Source organism: Malaclemys terrapin, chromosome 23 (assembly GCF_027887155.1).
Source record: "Malaclemys terrapin pileata isolate rMalTer1 chromosome 23, rMalTer1.hap1, whole genome shotgun sequence".
NCBI lineage: Eukaryota > Metazoa > Chordata > Testudines > Emydidae > Malaclemys > Malaclemys terrapin.
Genome location: NC_071527.1, coordinates 4,735,884 through 4,754,203, shown reverse-complemented (window position 1 = coordinate 4,754,203; position 18,320 = coordinate 4,735,884). Strand labels below are relative to the sequence as shown.

The window sequence follows — 18,320 nt, the reverse complement described above, 5'->3', positions numbered from 1 at the left end:
TTCCCCCAAAACACCACTCCCTTATTCTCCCATCCCTGCTGAAAAGGTGGGTGGTGGTGAAGAGAGAGGATAAAGGAATGACACAGGAAGAGGGACCGTAGTAAAACGCAGGGAATAACGCAGCTCAGCCTTGTGTTTTATGGATTCTCTCGAGGCTAATTTATGAGCTCCTGAACTTGGCAAATGTCACATTCGCAGGTTAATAGAGGGGGCAGGGTCTGAAGCCAGATACAGCTGGAACAAGAGGGAAAAAAGCATCAGGTTTCCAAAGACCCTGACCCCACCTCCTTCAGCAGCAGATCCCTGGATTTTCTGCATATATACATATATAGATAGATAGATATCTCGCACCCCAGCACCTTTGCCAGGAGAAGCCACGGGAGCAGCAATCAAGCAGCTTTTGGGGTTTGCCACGAGAGACCCTATGATGTGGGAACTCCGTTCAGTAGCCTTCACCCGGGCTGTCTTTGCTGAGTTTCTGGCCACGCTGCTCTTCATCTTCTTTGGCCTGGGCTCTGCCCTCAACTGGCCTTCGGCCCCCCCAGACATCCTGCAGATCTCGCTGGCTTTCGGCTTGGCCATCGCCACGCTGGTCCAGGCCCTGGGGCACGTCAGCGGGGCGCACATCAACCCGGCAGTGACAGTGGCTTGCCTGGTGGGCTCTCACATCTCCTTCCTCAGAGCTGTCTTCTACGTGGTGGCCCAGCTTCTGGGGGCAGTCGCCGGGGCAGCTCTCCTGCACGAGCTCACCCCACCGACCATCCGGGGACACTTGGCCGTCAACAGGGTAAGGAATCCGCCAACGCATGGGCTCTCAGGAGGGACGGGAGTGATGGATGGGTAGGGCTTTTGGGGAAACTAAGGCAAGTCAAGCGAGGTCACGTATAGCTGGGAATAGAACCCTGGAGTCCTGCCTCCCAGACCCCCCTTGCTCTAACCCAACTCCCTCCTTCTGCTGGGAATGAACCCAGGTGTCCTGACACCCAGTACCACATTCCAACTATTAGACCAGGCTTCCTTCTAGCCGGGGGAATAGAACTTGGAGGTCCTGCTCCCAATTCCCACCCACTGTACGGATTCCCCAGTGCTGCCTATGAGACCAACCAACAAGAGTCAGGACATTCACAGCCAAGCTGCCATTTTGACATAAGAGATGTTGTAGTTCCTAGTGCTGCCATGTTTAACCCTTCTCTGGCAGCATATTCCACCACCTCCACAATATCCTTGTTGGTGTGGGCATATGGATATATGCCTATCTCATAGAACTAGAAGGGACCTTGAAAGGTCATTGAGTCTAGTTCCCTGCCTTCACTAGCAGGACCAAGTACTGATTTTGCCCCAGATCCCTAAATGGCCCCTTCAAAGATTGAACTCTCAACCCTGGGTTTAGCAGGCTAATGCTCAAACCACTGAGCTATCCCTCCCCCTTGTAGTAGTCTGTCTCCCAACCATGTTAGGTCTTGTCAGTATTTCCAGGATGCTGGTTCTACTCCAGACACCCGGGCATCAGAGCTGGTACGACGGGTTTTTTTTAATACAATTGCTGCTTCACATCAGATAATGCCACTTAATTCTCTACTTTCAAAGGCTGGTAGCGGACACACCTGGTTAATCACAATGCCCGGTAGACATCCCTACCCTGGCAGTGCCATCTCTCGGCCTCACCTGCCCTGGTCTGGAGCAAGTTAGAAGGATTTGACTCTGGTTTCGTACACTGTGCAACATCAAATTGCAGGGAGAGATTTAAATCTCTGACTTATAGGCAGAAAAACAAGGGAACTTGGGGAGTTGTATCTAGAAACCCCAGCTGATGCCCTGTCATTAACACACAGGGTCCCGATTTTCCACTGCCTTGCATTTTGTGCCATCGTTGACACCTGGGAAAAGGGCGGGGTGGGGCAGTTAAGCAGCTACAAAATCAGAATGTGAGCATTATGAATCCTCTTTGCAAGCTGTAAATGACACCAGGTGCAAGCCAGTGGAGAATCTGGCCCCATGCTGTCCTAGGAGGACAAGAAAAGCATCTGTAACAGCATGGCCAAGTCTTGTAATTTGATCGCGAGTCTTGAGCTATTTGGTGTCTTTCTTAAATCCCCAGCTCCTGGAGTCATATGATTTTGAGAGAGGCAGTTTTTATTTTTAAAACATGTACTTTTCCAGCCTTGATGGCTGCGAAGAAAAGTTTGAAAATGCCCCTACGGTATCCTAAAAGTTCAAAAACTAAAAGGCTACAAAAAAGAACCCCCAAATATATTAAATTTTTTAAATCTCATGATTTTTAGAGGCCTGACTTGTGTCTTTTAATGCTTGGGGTTGGTAATACTGCTGTTAACTCCCAGCATTCTCATTATGTGGACTCTCCTTTACCATGCCGCTCATGGCACCAGAACAAAAAAATTACGAGTCAGATTCTCGGCTGATGTAAACTAGCCTGACTCCCCTGGACCATATTCTCACCCAAATCATCCAAAGCACAGGACTTGGTGGTGACGGGGGACTTCAACTACCCAGACATCTCTGGGGAAAATAACACAGCTGGGCACAGATTTTCCAACAAGTTCTTGGACTGTATTGGAGACCATTTTTGTATTTCAGAAGGTGGAGAAAGCCATTAGGGGAGAGGCTCTTCTAGATTTGAGTTTGGCAAACGGGGAAGAACTGGTTGAGAATTTGAAAGTGGAAGCCAGCTTGGGTGAAAGTGATCATGCACTGACAGAGTTCATGCTTCTAAGGAACGGGAGGAGGGAAAACAGCAGAATAAAGAGAATGGATTTCAAGAAGGCAGACTTTAGCAAACTGTTGATGGGTAAGATCCCTTGGGAAGCAAGTCTAAGGGGAAAAACAGTTCAAGAGAGTTGGTAGTTTTTCAGAGAGACATTATTAAGGGCACAAGAGGAAACTATCCCACAGCGTAGGAAAGATAGGAAGTATGGCGAGAGACCACCCTGGCTTACCCAGGAGATTTTCAATGATCTGAAACTCAAACAAGGGTTCTACAAAAAGTGGAAACTAGGTCAAATTCCAAAAGATGAATATAAACAAATAACACAAGTATGTAGGGACAAAATTAGAAAGTCCAAGGCATGAAATGAAATCAAACTAGCTAGAGACATAAAGGGTAACAAGAAAACATTCTACAAATACATTAGAAGCAAGAGGAAGACCAAGGACAGGGTGAACCCATTAGTCTATGGAGGGGGCGGGGGGAGAGAACAACAACAGAAAATGTGGAAATGGCAGACGTGCTAAATGACTTTTTTGTTTCAGTTTTCACCAAAAGGTTTAGTAGCAATTGGACATCTAACATAGTGAATGCCAGTGAAAATGAGGTAGGCTCAGAGGCTAAAATAGGGAAAGAACAAGTTAAAAATTACTTAGATGTTTTCAAGTCACCGGGGCCTAATGAAATACATCCTAGAATTCTCAAGGAGCTGACTGAGGAGAGATCTGAGCCATTAGCGATTATCTTTGAAAAGTCGTGGCTGACGGGTACGATTCCAGAGGATTGGAAAAGGGCAAATATAGTGCCCATCTAAGGACAACCCAGGGAATTACAGACCAGTCAGTTTAACTTCAGTGCCCAGAAAGATAATGGAGCAAATAATTAAGCAATCAATTTGCAGACACTTAGAAGATAATAAGGTGATAAGTAAGAGTCAACATGGATTTGTCAAGAACAAATCCTGTCAACCCAACCTAATAGTTTTCTTTGACAGGGTAACAAGCCTTGTGGATGTGGGGAAGTAGTCGATGTGGTATATCTTGACTTGTGTCTGGCATGACCTTCTCATAAACAAACTAGGGAAATACAACCTAGTTGGAGCTCCTATAAGGTGGGTGCAAAACTGGTTGGAAAACTGTCCCCAGAGCGTAATCAGTGGTTCACAGTCATGCTGGAAGGGCATAACGAGTGGGGTCCTGCAAGGATCAGTTCTGGGTCTGGGTCTGTTCAATATCTTCATCAATGATTTAGATAATGGCATAGAGAGTACACTTATAAAGTTTGGTGGCACCTTAAAGACTAACAGATTTATTTGGGCATGAGCTTTCGTGAGTAAAAACCTCACTTCTTCGGATGCATCCGAAGAAGTGAGGTTTTTACTCACGAAAGCTCATGCCCAAATAAATCTGTTAGTCTTTAAGGTGCCACCAGACTCCTTGTTGTTTTTGTAGATACAGACTAACACGGCTACCCCCTGATACTTATAAAGTTTGCGGCCGATGCCAAGCTGGGAGGGATTGCAAATGCTGTGGAGAATAGAATTAAAATTCAAAATGATCTGGACAAACTGGAGAAATGGTCTGAAGTAAATAGGATGAAATGCAACAAGGCCAAATGCAAAATACTCCACTTAGGAAGAAACAATCAGTTGCACACATACAAAATGGGGAACGACTGCCTAGGAAGGAGTACGGCAGAAAGGGATCTGGGGGTCATAGAGGATCACAAGCTAAATATGAATCAACAATGTAACACTTGCAAAAAAGCAAACTTCATTGTGGGCTGTATTAGCAGGAGTGTTGTAAGCAAGACACAAGAAGTAATGCTTCCGCTCTACTCCGCGCTGATTAGGCCTCAGCTGGAGTATTGTGTCCAGTTCTGGGAGCCACATGTAAGGAAAGAGATGGACAAACAGGAGACAGTCCAGAGAAGAGCAACCCAAATGATTAAGTTTCAGAGTAGCAGCCGTGTTAGTCTGTATCCGCAAAAAGAACAGGAGTACTTGTGGCACCTTAGAGACTAACAAATTTATTAGAGTGGGCTGTAGTCCACGAAAGCTTATGCTCTAATAAATTTGTTAGTCTCTAAGGTGCCACAAGTACTCCTCTTCTTTTTCCAAATGATTAAAGATCTAGAAAACAGGACCTATGATGGAGACCAGAGTTCAAGTACCTGTCCTGCCACAGATTTCCTGTGTGATATTATACAAATCACATAGCTGCTCCATGCCTCAGTTTCCCCACATGTAAAATGGGGATAATAGCACACCTCTGCCTTATAGGGGAACTGTGAGGATAAATACCTTAAAGACTTTGGATACTACAATAATGGGGGGACATACAAGTACCTTAAATAGATAGTAGCGCTTTATACAAGTCTTTAAATCGCGATTTGAGGACTTCAGGTACTCAGCCATAGGTTAGGGGGTCTATTACAGCAGTGGGTGGGTGAGGTTCTGTGGCCTGCGATGCGCAGGATTCAGACTAGATGATCATGATGGTCCCTTCTGACTTTAAAGTCTATACAGCTGTAAATGATTACTCAAGGTCGAGGGCAAGTCGCGTCAGGCCCTGTATTTTTAAAGTGATCTAGCAATTTGAATCAAATCCAGGTCAGGACTGACAGAAAGGTAACAGCATCTCTCAGCTGCTGTCAGGCATAGGAATAGCGTACTATCCCTTTAAATAGTTGGTGAGCCCTTCAGTAGCGCTCACCGTGTTTATGCTTTGGAATCAGTCAGAGCAGTAAGGACGCACAGAGCTAGGCTTTGCGCATGTGAAAGGACCACGGGACTGAGCTCCCCTCCCGGCCAGTGAGTAATGTGGGGGAAGCCTGCACTGTCCCACTGCTCCTTGCATGTACCTGTCCTGGGCACAGACAGATGCCTGCCGTTCCAGAGCTCTATAACTCTCCCCCGCCAGCGTGTAACCTGCCTGTGACATGGAGAGCTCCTCACACTACACAGAGGCCTGGTCTTCACTAAGCCCCCACGGAGGACTAAGGTACGCAAATTCAGCTACGTTAATAACGTAGCTGAATTCGAAGTACCTTAGTCCGAACTTACCGCGGGTCCAGACGCGGCAGGGAGGCTCCCCCGTCGATGCCGCGTACTCCTCTCGCCGAGCTGGGGTACTGGCGTCGACGGCGAGCACTTCCAGGATCGATTTATCGCGTCTTAACCAGACCCGATAAATCGATCCCAGAACATCGATTGCCTGCCGCCGGACCCTCCGGTAAGTGAAGACGTACCCAGAGAGGTGAAAGGATCAGCCCTGGTTTGTAAATAACACAGTATTGCCAACCCCAAATGTTCACAAATCATGAGTCATGCGCACCCAAAATCCTGAGACTGGCTTTAAAAATCATGCGATTACGTCAAAATACTAGATTTGCTGCTTTTTTTATTTGCCTTCTGCGTTTTGAGCCTTGGGGGTGCCCTGCGGTCACATTTTGAAGCTAGAAACTTACTTACTCCACAGCTAGAAACTTACTTTTTCTTGAAGAAGGAAGGCTGAAATCATCACTTGATTCCAGGAGCTGGGGCTTTAAGGAAAACAATAATGATCATGAGACTCATGACAAAATCATGGACAGGGACGAGCGTCTCTTCTCAGGCCTTGTCTACACCCAAAAGTTCACTGCTTTAACTATACCGCTATAGTGAAAGCAGTTCAATCTCCCCCAGTGTGAATGCAGTTATGCCAGTATAAAATTCCTCACACCTGTATGACTTATTCCCGTAAGGGAGGAGGAATAAGGTATGCTGGTGTAAAGCACTTTTACGGTAGGAGCTGTACCGGTATGACTATTGCCTCTTAAAAAGGAATCACATTCCCTAAATGACTGTACAAAGTCTGTGGGTATGTCTTCACTGCAATCAGAGGTGTAATTTAATTTGCCACACATGTAGACAGACATCTCTATTTTGGATATAGCTAGCGCCACTAACAATAGCAGAGAACCCAGCTAGCCGGATTTTGCAAAAGGACAGCTCAGGGCAACAAAAATCAGTCTACGCACAGGACCACAGGCAGGAAACTTGTTTCTTTGTTTAACTGCATCACAACAGAATCGGGGGTATGGGGAAAACTTCCCATTGACTAAACAGAAAGTAAGGGAGAAGTGGATCAGAGCTCCAACCCATAGTACCCGGAGTAATCTAGTTAACCCTTTGATGACCACTTTACTACATCACTGCTATTGCTATTCTAGCTACTAGATCAACTCTAGCTCAGCTACGTCTGTGTGCGCTGGGGTCACACCTCCGACTCCGGCAGCAGTGTAGACATATCCTGTGTATAAACCAGGCTTCAGTAACACCAATGTAAATCCGGAGTTATGCAATCCCTGGATTTACACCAGCATAAAGGAGATCAGAATCTAGCCCTTAAACCTTCCTGGCAGGCAAAGAGGTGATGCAGTGAGGGGAAAAAAAAAAAACAGCAGGTGAAATTTCTGGTTCTGTATAAAACATCTAGATTTCAGTATTTAACAGTGCATGTCTCAGCCAACCCCAGAGTGCCAGTGACACCACAAATTGGACAATTAACCAGCAACATCCAGTGGTACCGCCACTTACGTTGGATTAAGGAAACACGAGCTGCCATTTATATTGCAAAACACACACTGGAGATGTTATCTCGAAGTGTGGTCAGATTAGGTTTAGCGCAATTGCTGAGCACAGAAATGATTGCTTGGAAAAGGTTGGTCTGGGAAATATACATGCTGGGTGCATATTGCTTGTGTGTGTGCACGAGAGACAGAGGAAATCAGTGATTACCATTGTGAAAAATAAAACTCTCCTTTCCAGACACTTGAACATTTCAAATACTGTCTCAGGTCACAAGTGACATGAATTTTATGGGGCTCATTATAGTCTTTGTCGGCACACCTCCCAATTACTAGACATTTGGCAGAATGTCCTTAAAAGAGGCACAGCATGGGCATAGCACCGTACAAGAACAAGGAGGCTTTTGACTGATACGGAAAGGCAGAAACCTCTGTAAAATGAAAATACTCTTGCACGCAATGCACAGCGAGCCTGTGGAACTCATTGCCACAAGGTAGTATTGAGGCCAAAGAGTTTTGAAGGGCTCAAAAAAAACCTAGGTGGACCCCTGACTCCGATCCACTCTGGCAGTTCCTATGTTCCTTGCAAGGCAAGAGGATACATTGACAGAGATGGAGGGGTCCAGACTAGGAGCACAAGTGAGGACTGAGGGGTAGTGACAAAGCTGGAGTGGAGGAAGGGCTGACAGAGCAGGGATTTTGCAGAGCAGGATACAAGGGCATCACCTGGGCTGTGTGGGGAACCTGGGACTGCAGGGGGTGATGCTGGTAAGACCTTGGCAGTGCTGTGGAGAAGTTTACATAGCGTGTACTTACTCTGTACCTTCTCCAAGCCTTCCAGATGGAGGGACAAGGCAGGGCTTAGTAGGGCGATTCATAGAGTCTAAGGCCAGAAGGGACCATTTGTGATCGTCTAATCTGACCTTCTGGATAACACAGGCCAGAGAATTTCCCTCAAAATACTTCCTAGGGCAGATCTTTTAGAAAAGCCCCCCGTCTTGATTTAAAAATGGTCAGTGATGGAGAATCCCCCATGATCCTTGGTACATGATTCCAGTGGTTCATGACTCTCCCCATTAAAAATGAACCTCTTCTTTCCCGTCTAAACGGGTCTAGCGTCAACTTCCAGCTAGTGGATCGTGTTAGACCTTCCTCGGCTGGATTGAAGAGCCCATTGTTAAATATTTGCTCCCCGTGGAGATACTTGTAGGCTGTGCAATCCAGTCCCCCCTTCACCGTCTCTTTGCAAGGTAAATAGCTAGACTCAAAGTGCTCAATCTCGACGTTTTCCAATCCTTTAATCATTCGCCTGGCTCTTCTCTGAACCCCTCTCCAATTTACCAACCTCCTTCTTGAATTGTGGGCACAGGACTGGACACAGGATTCCAGCTGTGCTCCCGCCAGTGCCAAATACAGAGGTAAAATAAACTCTCTATTCATAGGCACCAGCTTCCTCCAGGCCCAGGGGGTCCTCAACCCCGGCTCCGCCCCCAGCCGACCCCTTCCCCCAAGCCCCTCCAACCCTCGTCCCGCCTCTTCCCAGCCCCGCTCTGCCCCAAACCCCACCGCACCTACCCCTTCTCCCAAGTCCCCGCCTCTTCCTGCCCCTGCCCTGTCTTTTCCCTGCCTTTTCCAGCCCCCCCCCCAAGCGCGCCCCATCCTCGCTCCTCCCCCTTCCTGCCAGAGCCTCCTGCATGCCGCGAAACAGCTGATTGTTGTGAGTGGGAGGCGCTGGGAGGGCGGGAGTGGAGTTGATCGGCAGGGTTGCTGTCAGCCGGGAGGCGCTGGGGGGAAAGTGCTAAGCACCCACTAATTTTTTTCCATGGGTGCTCCAGGGCTGGCGCACCCACGGAGTTGGCGCCTCTGTCTCTACTTCTACTCAAGATCCCCCTGTCTCTGATTCCCAGGATGGCATTACCCCTTTTTGGCCACAGTGTCACACGAGGCGCTCGGAGCCAGGTGATTCCCCACCACGACCCCCAAATCTTTTTCAGAGTCACTGCTTCAGAGGACAGAGCTCCCCTGCCCTGTAAGTCTGGCCTGCATGCTTTGCTCCCAGATGTCTTCATTTACATTCAGCCGTATTAAAACGCATCTGGTTTGCTTTTGTGCCCCGTTCACCAAGCCATCTGGATCAGGGCCGGCTCCAGGAACCAGCATAGCAAGCTGGTGCTTGGGGTGGCACATGGAAAGGGGTGGCACGTCCGGCTCTTCGGCGGCAATTCGGCAGCGGGTCCCTCGGTCCCTCTCGGTGGGAAGGACCTGCCACTGAATTGCCGCTGAAGAATGAAGCGGCGGCGGTAGAGTCGCGGTGGAAGTGCCGCGGATCGCGATTGCGGCTTTTTTTTTTTTTTTTTTTGGCTGCTTGGGGCGGCAAAAACCCTGGAGCCAGCCCTGATCTCGAGGTCTCGGAATCAGTGACCTGTTCCTCATCCTAAAGCACCGGGGAAGGGCGCGCGCTCGTTACTGACAAACTGCTTTCCTCTCGTTTCAGCTGCACAACGACACGACTCCAGGCCAGGCCGTCACCGTCGAGCTCTTCCTCACCTTCCAGCTGGTGCTGTGCATTTTCGCTTCCACCGATGACCAGAGGAGCGATAACGTCGGCTCGCCGGCCTTGTCCATTGGCCTGTCTGTCGCCGCGGGTCACTTGCTGGGGGTGCGTCACAACGGCTTGGCTTTTGCGTTTTAGAGCCATGACACGCAAGCATGCCCGTGTCCCAGATAGTTTCACTAGGTTGGGTGCTCTACGGTGGCCCAGTGGTTAGGGGGTCAGCCTGGGTGTCGTAAGACCTGGGTTTGATTCCTTGCTCTGCCACAGCTTTCCTGTGTGACCTTGGGCAAGTCACTTAGCCGCTCTGCCTCAGTTTCCCAAAGGGGGAGAGTAGCACTTCCCTGCCCTCAGCGGTGTTGTGAGGCTAAGTCCGTTAATGGTTGTTAAGTGCTGAGATACTACAGTAATGGAGAACATTCTGTGTTTGGGCAGCGCCTAGCACAGTGGGGTCACGTGCATGGCTCCTAAGCACTATGGTAACACTACAAATAATAAATACCCAACATAGATCACTCCGGCCCTAGACTCCCCAAGCTAAAGATGCAGCAGGGACTAATATGCAGATTCCCTCCAAGGATCTCAAAGCCCTTTGCAAACATGAATGACCCCCTTTGGGATCTAGGTCGGTATCATCTCCATATTACAGGGGAGGAAATTGAGGAGACTTGCCCAACATCTGTGTAGCAGAGCAGGCTGTCAACAATTCGGTGCTTTACCCATTAGAGCAGGGTGGACCCTGAGAAGGAGCCAGAATTTACCAATGTACATTGCCAAAGAGCCACAGTAATACGTCAGCAGCTCTCCCCTGCCCCCCGGCTCCCAGCACCTTCCACTCCCTCCCTGCACCTCCCGATCAGCTGTTTCGTGGCGTGCAGGAGGCTCTGTGGGGGAGGGGGAGGAGCGAGGGCATGGCAGGCTCAGGAGAGGGGGTGGGAAGGGCCTGTGGCAGAGCCAGGGGTTGAGCAGTGAGCCCCCCCCCCCCCCCCCCCCGGCACAGTGGGAAGTTGGCACCTGTAACTCCAGCCCCGGAGTCAGTGCCTGTACTCTGGAGCTACAGGTTGGCCACCACCCTGCATTAGACAATGCTTTCCATAAGAGCTCCCAGCGCTGTAGGGAAACTCCCAGCTACTCCAGGCCCAGCCCCTTCCAGCAGGAGCCAATGAGAGAATTTAGCTCCCTTTGCCAGCCGTGCGACTGGTTGGTGAAAAGCAACAGAGGGTCCTGTGGCACCTTTGAGACTAACAGAAGTATTGGGAGCATAAGCTTTCGTGGGTAAGAACCTCACTTCTTCAGATGCAAGTAATGGAAATCTCCAGAGGCAGGTATAAATCAGTGTGGAGATAACGAGGTTAGTTCAATCAGGGAGGGTGAGGTGCTCTGCTAGTAGTTGAGGTGTGAACACCAAGGGAGGAGAAACTGCTTTGTAGTTGGACAGCCATTCACAGTCTTTGTTTAATCCAGATCTGATGGTGTCAAATTTGCAAATGAACTGGAGCTCAGCAGTTTCTCTTTGGAGTCTGGTCCTGAAGTTTTTTTTGCTGTAAGATGGCTACCTTAACATCTGCTATTGTGTGGCCAGGGAGGTTGAAGTGTTCTCCTACAGGTTTTTGTATATTGCCATTCCTGATATCTGACTTGTGTCCATTTATCCTCTTGTGTAGTGACTATCCAGTTTGGCCAATGTACATAGCAGAGGGGCATTGCTGGCATATGATGGCATATATAACATTGGTGGACGTGCAGGTGAATGAGCCGGTGATGTTGTAGCTGATCTGGTTAGGTCCTGTGATGGTGTTGCTGGTGTAGATATGTGGGCAGAGTTGGCATCGAGGTTTGTTGCATGGGTTGGTTCCTGAGTTAGAGTTGTTATGGTGCGGTGCATGGTTGCTGGTGAGAATATGCTTAAGGTTGGCAGGTTGGCTGTGGGCGAGGACTGGCCTGCCTCCCAAGGTCTGTGAAAGTGAGGGATCATTGTCCAGGATGGGTTGTAGATCACTGATGATGCGTTGGAGAGGTTTAAGCTGAGGACTGTAGGTGATGGCCAGTGGAGTTCTGTTGGTTTCTCTTCTGGGCCTGTCTTGTAGCAGGAGGCTTCTGGGTACACGTCTGGCTCTGTTGATTTGTTTCTTTATTTCCTTGTGTGGGTATCGTAGTTTTGAGAATGCTTGGTGAAGATCTTGTAGGTGTTGATCTCTGTCTGAGGGGTTGGAGCAGATGCGATAGTACCTCAGTGCTTGGCTGTAGACGATGGATCGTGTGGTGTGACCGGGGTGGAAGCTGGAGGCATGAAGGTAGGCGTAGCGGTCGGTGGGTTTTCGGTATAGGGTGGTGTTAATGTGGCCATCGCTTATTTGTACGGTGGTGTCTAGGAAGTGGACCTCCCGTGTAGATTGGTCCAGGCTGAGGTTGATGGTGGGGTGGAAGCTGTTGAAAGCATGGTGGAATTCTTCCAGGGTCTCCTTCCCATGAGTCCAGATGATGAAGATGTCATCAATATAGCGTAGGTAGAGAAGGGGCATGAGTGGACGAGAGCTGAGGAAGCATTGTTCCAGGTCAGCCATAAAAATGTTGGCATATTGTGGGGCCATGCGGGTGCCCATAGCGGTGCCACTGGTCTGGAGGTATATATTGTCACCAAATTTGAAATAATTGTGCGTGAGGATAAAGTCACAGAGCTCAGCAATAAGTTGTGCTGTGTCATCATCAGGAATACTGTTCCTGACAGCTTGTATTCCATCTGTGTGTGGGATGTTTGTGTAGAGAGCCTCTACATCCATGGTGGCTAGGATGGTGTTTTCTGGGAGGTCACCAATGCATTGTAGTTTTCTCAGGAAATCTGTGGTGTCACGGAGATAGCTGGGAGTGCTGGTGGCGTAGGGTCTGAGTAGGGAGTCCACATATCCAGACAGTCCCTCAGTGAGAGTGCCAATGCCTGAGATGATGGGGCGTCCAGGATTTCCAGGTTTGTGGATCTTAGGTAGTAGATAGAATAACCCCGGTCGGGGCTCTAAGGGTATGTTGATTTGTTCCTGTGTTAGTGTAGAGAGTGTCCTGAGTAGATGGTGCAGTTTCTTAGTGTATTCCTCAGTGGGATCTGAGGAAAGTGGCCTGTAGAATTTGGTATTGGAGTCTGGCAGCCTCCTTCTGGTAGTCAGACCTGTTCATGATGACAACAGCACCTCCTTTATCAGCCTCTTTGATGATAATGTCAGGGTGGTTTCTGAAGCTGTGGATGGCATTGCGTTCTGCACGACTTAGGTTATGAGGCAAGCGATGTTGTTTTTCCACAATTTCTGCCTGTGCATGTCGGCGGAAGCATTCTATGTATAGGTCCAGACTGTCATTTCGACCCTCAGGAGGAGTCCATGTAGAGTTCTTCTTCCTGTGTTGTTGGTGGGAGGCTATCTGTGTATCAGTGCGCTGTTCAGTGTTATCTTGAAAGTATTCTTTGAGTCGGAGGCGGCGAAAGTAGGCTTCCAGATCACCGCAGAACTGTATCATGTTCGTGGGGGTGCTGGGGCAAAAGGAGAGTCCCCGAGATAGGACAGACTCTTCTGCTGGGTTGAGTGTGTAGCTGGATAAATTGATGATATTGCTGGGTGAGTTAGGGGTATCCTGTTGTGGCCCCATGTGGCAGGTAGGATTTTAGACAGCTTACGGTCCTTTTTCCTTTGTAGAGAGGTGAAGTGTGTAATGTAGATCTCCTGTCTTATTTTAGTAAAGTCCATTCATGTGGAGGGTTGGTTATTTATGAAAGTCTCCAGGTTGGAGAGCTCTTTCTTGATGTTTTTCTGTTTGCTGTCTAGGATGCTGATCAGGTGGTTCCTCAGTTTCTTTGATAGTGTATGGCATAATCTCTCACTGTGGTCTGTGCAGTATGTAGATAGCAATGGATTTTTCACCTTCAGTCCATTTGGTATGATGTCCATCCGTTTGCATTTGGAAAGGAAGATGATATCTGTCTGTATTTGTGCAAGTTGGTGAAAGATGCCAGTCATTCTTTTCCTAGCACAAGGCAGCCTGGAGACCAGAAAGCTAGCGCCAATGAACAAAGCATGTTAATAACAGGCGAAAGCGTTTAAAAATAGTCTTGTTGCTGAAAGGGCTTGGTGGTTAATAATAACCGTGCCCCTTTTTCCCACCCCACAGATCCACTACACCGGCTGCTCTATGAACCCCGCCAGATCTTTTGCCCCAGCTGTGATAGTAGGAGACTTCAGCGCCCATTGGGTAAGAATTCAGCCCCCTGCACACCTCATAGCTGCAGATCTGGGTGCAGTTTTGGCAGGACAAGCTGCGGCGCATAGAGTTGCCAATTTTGGTTGGACGTATTCCTGGAAGTTTCATCACATGGCGTAACCTTTAATTAAAGATTCATCTTTTAGTTCAGGAGACCCAACTGTAGCCCATGTCAATATTTCTAGATCTCTCAAGGATCAACGTAGCTGCTGGCATTTTGACAGTGAGAAGGGTAATAATAATATTATCCAAACGAGGCTTTGGTTGCCGCCTGGAAGAAAGATCTAGAGATTGGGAGCAATAGACACAGCAAACCATAGCCCTTAATTGCCTAACCAAGTGGACTAAGTTGCAACAGCAAAAGGGTGTCTGGTTCATTGTATGTGAGTTGGCAGTAGGCACAAAACCTACAGAGACTTTAACTCTAGTTATTATCGAACTAATCTTTCTTGACTCTAGTCTGAACCAGCGTGGTTCAATTTTTCCATCAGATGTGGACGGCATTTGTTTGGAATCTAAGGTTTGTGTTCAGTGAACCAGAAAAGGGGTAGAGGGAAGAGACGCTTTGCTCCTTCTTGGCAAGTTTTAGCAAAGTTCTGAGAGTTTGATTGACTTCCTGGGTCAGAGGTCAGGCGACAGCCATCTTGAAAAATGTTTCTTTTGCATGTTGACCCAGAAAATGTGCCTGCCAAGAGCAGATTCAGAACTAGAGCCCGGGAACCCATGGAAGCTGTGTTTTAGTTTTGCAGAATTTCATTGGTTCAGTTTGGGGTTTTGCATAACTCAAACCAAGTTTGGTGGACACCTGAGTCTCATTTTACCCAAATCACCAAGGTTTAAGGTGGCTCAATAAATAAAACTGAAGTTATACGACTTAGCACTTATCTAATGAACATTCAAAGATCTCAAAGCACTTTATAAAGGTGGGTAATATCTCTATCTCCATTCACCCATGGACAAACCAAGCCTCAGCGAGGGGAAGTGCCTTGTTTTAGATCAGAGAGCAATTTAATACTTGAACTGAGAAAAGAAAAGAAATCCTGCCTCTCTGCTTTAACCACTGACTAGACCACTTCCCTTCTAGAACTGGGACTAGAACGCAGGAGTCCTAGTTCCCAATCCCAGCCACTGGTCCACGTTCCCCACAACAGCTGGGAAGAGACGCCAAGAGTCACAATTCCCAATCTTCTATTCTCCACAGCAGAGCCCATTCCTTCCTACAGCTGAGCACAGAACCAAAGAGGTTAAATGCTCAGTGCTGTGTTCTAACCACAAGCCTGCATCACTTTCCGAAGTTTTGGTTTCATCACAATCCTTAAACCAGGTTTAGGCAATGGCTCCACTACAGTTTAAGACGACATAAGTTATGTCGCTCAGTGGTGTGAATTAGTCGCTCCCCGGAGCAACATAATTTACGCCAATTTAAGCCACCAGTGTGGACCATGCTATGAGAAGTTGGGGGTGGATTAATTAAGTCAACGGGAGAGCTCTCTACCTCCGGTTTAGAGCGGCTGCACAGAGAGCTTCCAGCGGACTTAGATTTGGTGTTGCAAAAGCTCATTGGTTTGATCTTGGTTCCACAAAACCAACCACTAAAAAAAAAACAGGGTTGTTTTCAGATCCATTTGATCAAAACCACTAGCGCTTGGGGGACGGGAGTTCGGACAAAAGGTTCTGTTTTGGGTCCATCTCTGGTCCAAACAGCAGCGGAGATCAGGATGGAGCAAATATAGATGTATGTATGTGTCCCACTGGGATGAAAAGTTTATGGCCGTGGGCAAATTTTGAGCCTCGTTGGTTCCCAAATGCAGAGTGAACTCAAGCCTAGGTGGCTTGAAGACCAGACTCAGATCCATAAATATCTGGTGTTCATCTCAAGTTCTAGCTAAATGTCTGAGTCCTACAGCTCATTCGGAAGCCTTATGTTTTTCTCTCCATCTGCCCAGGTCTTCTGGCTAGGGCCCTTGGCTGGCGCAGTGGTGGCCTCGCTGATCTACAATTATATTCTCTTCCCACACACCAAGACCCTATCAGAGAGACTCGCCATCTTCAAAGGCTTCGAGCCTGAGGAGGACTGGGAAGAGCGCGACGTTCGCCGGAGGCAGTCGATGGAGCTGCACTCCCCGCAGACTCTGCCAAGGGGCATGACGGAGAAAGTCTAGCGAAGCCCCCATGGGCTGCAAAAGGAGCTAGCCACATTCTCTGGCCTCTGTTCTAGACAAGCACACGTCGTGAGTGACAAATGCACTTTCCCCTCTTTTGCCGAGGAGTAAAGGTGCCCCGAGGTTGCCCCAATGAGCCATAAAAGGTTTGCTCCCATTGTTAGCTGTGCCCCGTTCCCTGAGCAATTCATGTAACCTTCCCTACGCTCGCCAGCTTTCCACCTTTACGATCCATCAACATCCCCTTGCCTGAACCAAACACCGGCTCCACCTACAGAACATACTGACCCCTAGCAGCCTCAGCATGGCAACCCCAGGAGGCAGAACTCCTGGGTCCGATTCCCAGCTCTGCCACCGAACGTCATGTGCCACGTCACTTCTTTTCTCCGTACCTCAGTTTCCCCATCTGTAGAAGGAGGGTAAGACTACTTCCCACCTCACTGAGCTCTTGGGATGGATTCACATTTGCTGAGCACTTGAAAGCACTATATATTAGCATTGTTTTTTATTACTGTTGTCATTTAATGGAGCGGGGAGATTGCTACCTATTCTGGTCCACTTTCCCCCCGCCTCCCGCCCCACCCCATCTCACACTTCTCTCTCTGCTATGGCTGCTTGGATACAGATTGGAGTTTGCCACATGTAACGAGCAGCAAGCGTCTCACACTTTGCCGATTCTATGCAGGGAACAGCACAGAAGGTTTTCCTCAGAGATATGAAGGATACTTCATTCATCCTACCAGGAGAGCTTTTATAAACTTCATCTGGCTGGTTCCTCCGGGCTGCCAGCTCCCATGTTTCGAAAGAGAACTACAGCCCCTCTGTATGCCCCAGAGCCATCTCCCTGCTTGTTCCCTAGACATTTGCCTCCAAGTCTAACTCACTGTATTCCCAAGCTCCTTCTTATTCCTGTATTAAATTGTCATCAGGCATCCTTGTGAGGCTCTTAAAGAGATGCCGCATCCCACCCCAGAGGTGGCTGCATTTGCCCCAGCAGGTAAAGCAGCGGAGACTTAACCTGTTCTATGTCAGGATGGCTCCCTGCCCCCAAGCCTCTTCTTCCAATCAGAATAGTTAAAAAAAAAAAAAAAACTTGCCCTGCCTCTCTGTAGATTGAGCTAAAGTGATAGAATTCACTGATTTAAAATGTGAGTTGAGTCAGTTGCAAAAAATATAATTGAAATCACCAATTTTCTTTTCTTTTTTAAAAAAAAATTCTTATTTTAGTTACTTTCCTAAGGAAAACTTAATTCTCACTGGCTGACAGAAGAACCCAAGAAACTTACCCAAAACTTACCTTAGCAATCAGATGGCATAAATAATGACTGTATATATCTATTCAGATTCTTCATTTTTACATTTCCACGCTAACCAATATCAGTGACTGTTCTCTTTCTGCTACAGACATTTAACTTATTGTTCATTGTGATTGTATGGAAAGCTAAAATGAAATGGAACGAAGCCATGAAAATGATTCTTTTAAACATGGTTGAATATTTGTTGTATTAATTTCAAATAAAGCACTTTAAATTTGCTTTTACCTATCAAATCAATAAAATAACAGACTCACATTTATATAGTATCTTTCATCCCAAAGTGCTTTACAAACTGCTTCCGCATAAGACCATATTCATAGAATCATAGATCAGGATTGGAAGGGACCTCAGGAGGTCATCTAGTCCAACCCCCTGCTCAAAGCAGGAATTCTGCTATTGTGACCCTGAATAGTAATTTATTCCAAGAGTAAAGGTATTCCTCAGAATGAGAACAGATGGTAGAAGTGGGTCCGTAATGATTACTCACCCACAACTGAAATGCAGCCACCTCTGGGGTGGAACGCAGCCACCTTTCTATCACCAGCAACTCACTACAGCTTTTTTATTTGTTTTGGATGCGGAGACTGGACATATTAACCTTTTATCAACCCCGCTCACATCATCCAACTGGAGACACAAAATAAAGATCAGTCCCTTACCAGTACTCCAGTATGTCACATTTTTATTACACACTTGTGACAGATTCTGATCTTTGCTACACCTGTAGGCCAAATTCTCAGCAGGCATCAATTAACCTA

General features: G+C 47.7%; 1 protein-coding gene across 1 annotated transcript; it reads left to right on the top strand.

The window, feature by feature from the left end:
• The first annotated feature begins 373 nt into the window (after positions 1-373).
• Positions 374-17,781, top strand: LOC128828264 (aquaporin-2-like). The gene is made up of 4 exons (XM_054012771.1): positions 374-787; positions 9,786-9,950; positions 13,995-14,075; positions 16,031-17,781. Exons 1-4 carry the CDS (start codon positions 425-427, stop codon positions 16,244-16,246), a joined length of 825 nt encoding a protein of 274 aa, XP_053868746.1. The 5' UTR covers positions 374-424; the 3' UTR covers positions 16,247-17,781.
• Positions 17,782-18,320: the final 539 nt, after the last annotated feature.

What these genes read in the sequence shown, in the direction of transcription:
- LOC128828264 (XM_054012771.1), top strand. Translation starts at nt 425, where the DNA reads ATGATGTGGGAACTCCGTTCAGTAGCCTTCACCCGGGCTGTCTTTGCT. An exon ending in GACACTTGGCCGTCAACAGG is followed by an intron (nt 788 to 9,785) that starts GTAAGGAATCCG and finishes CTCTCGTTTCAG; the next exon opens with CTGCACAACGACACGACTCC. An exon ending in CCGCGGGTCACTTGCTGGGG is followed by an intron (nt 9,951 to 13,994) that starts GTGCGTCACAAC and finishes CCCACCCCACAG; the next exon opens with ATCCACTACACCGGCTGCTC.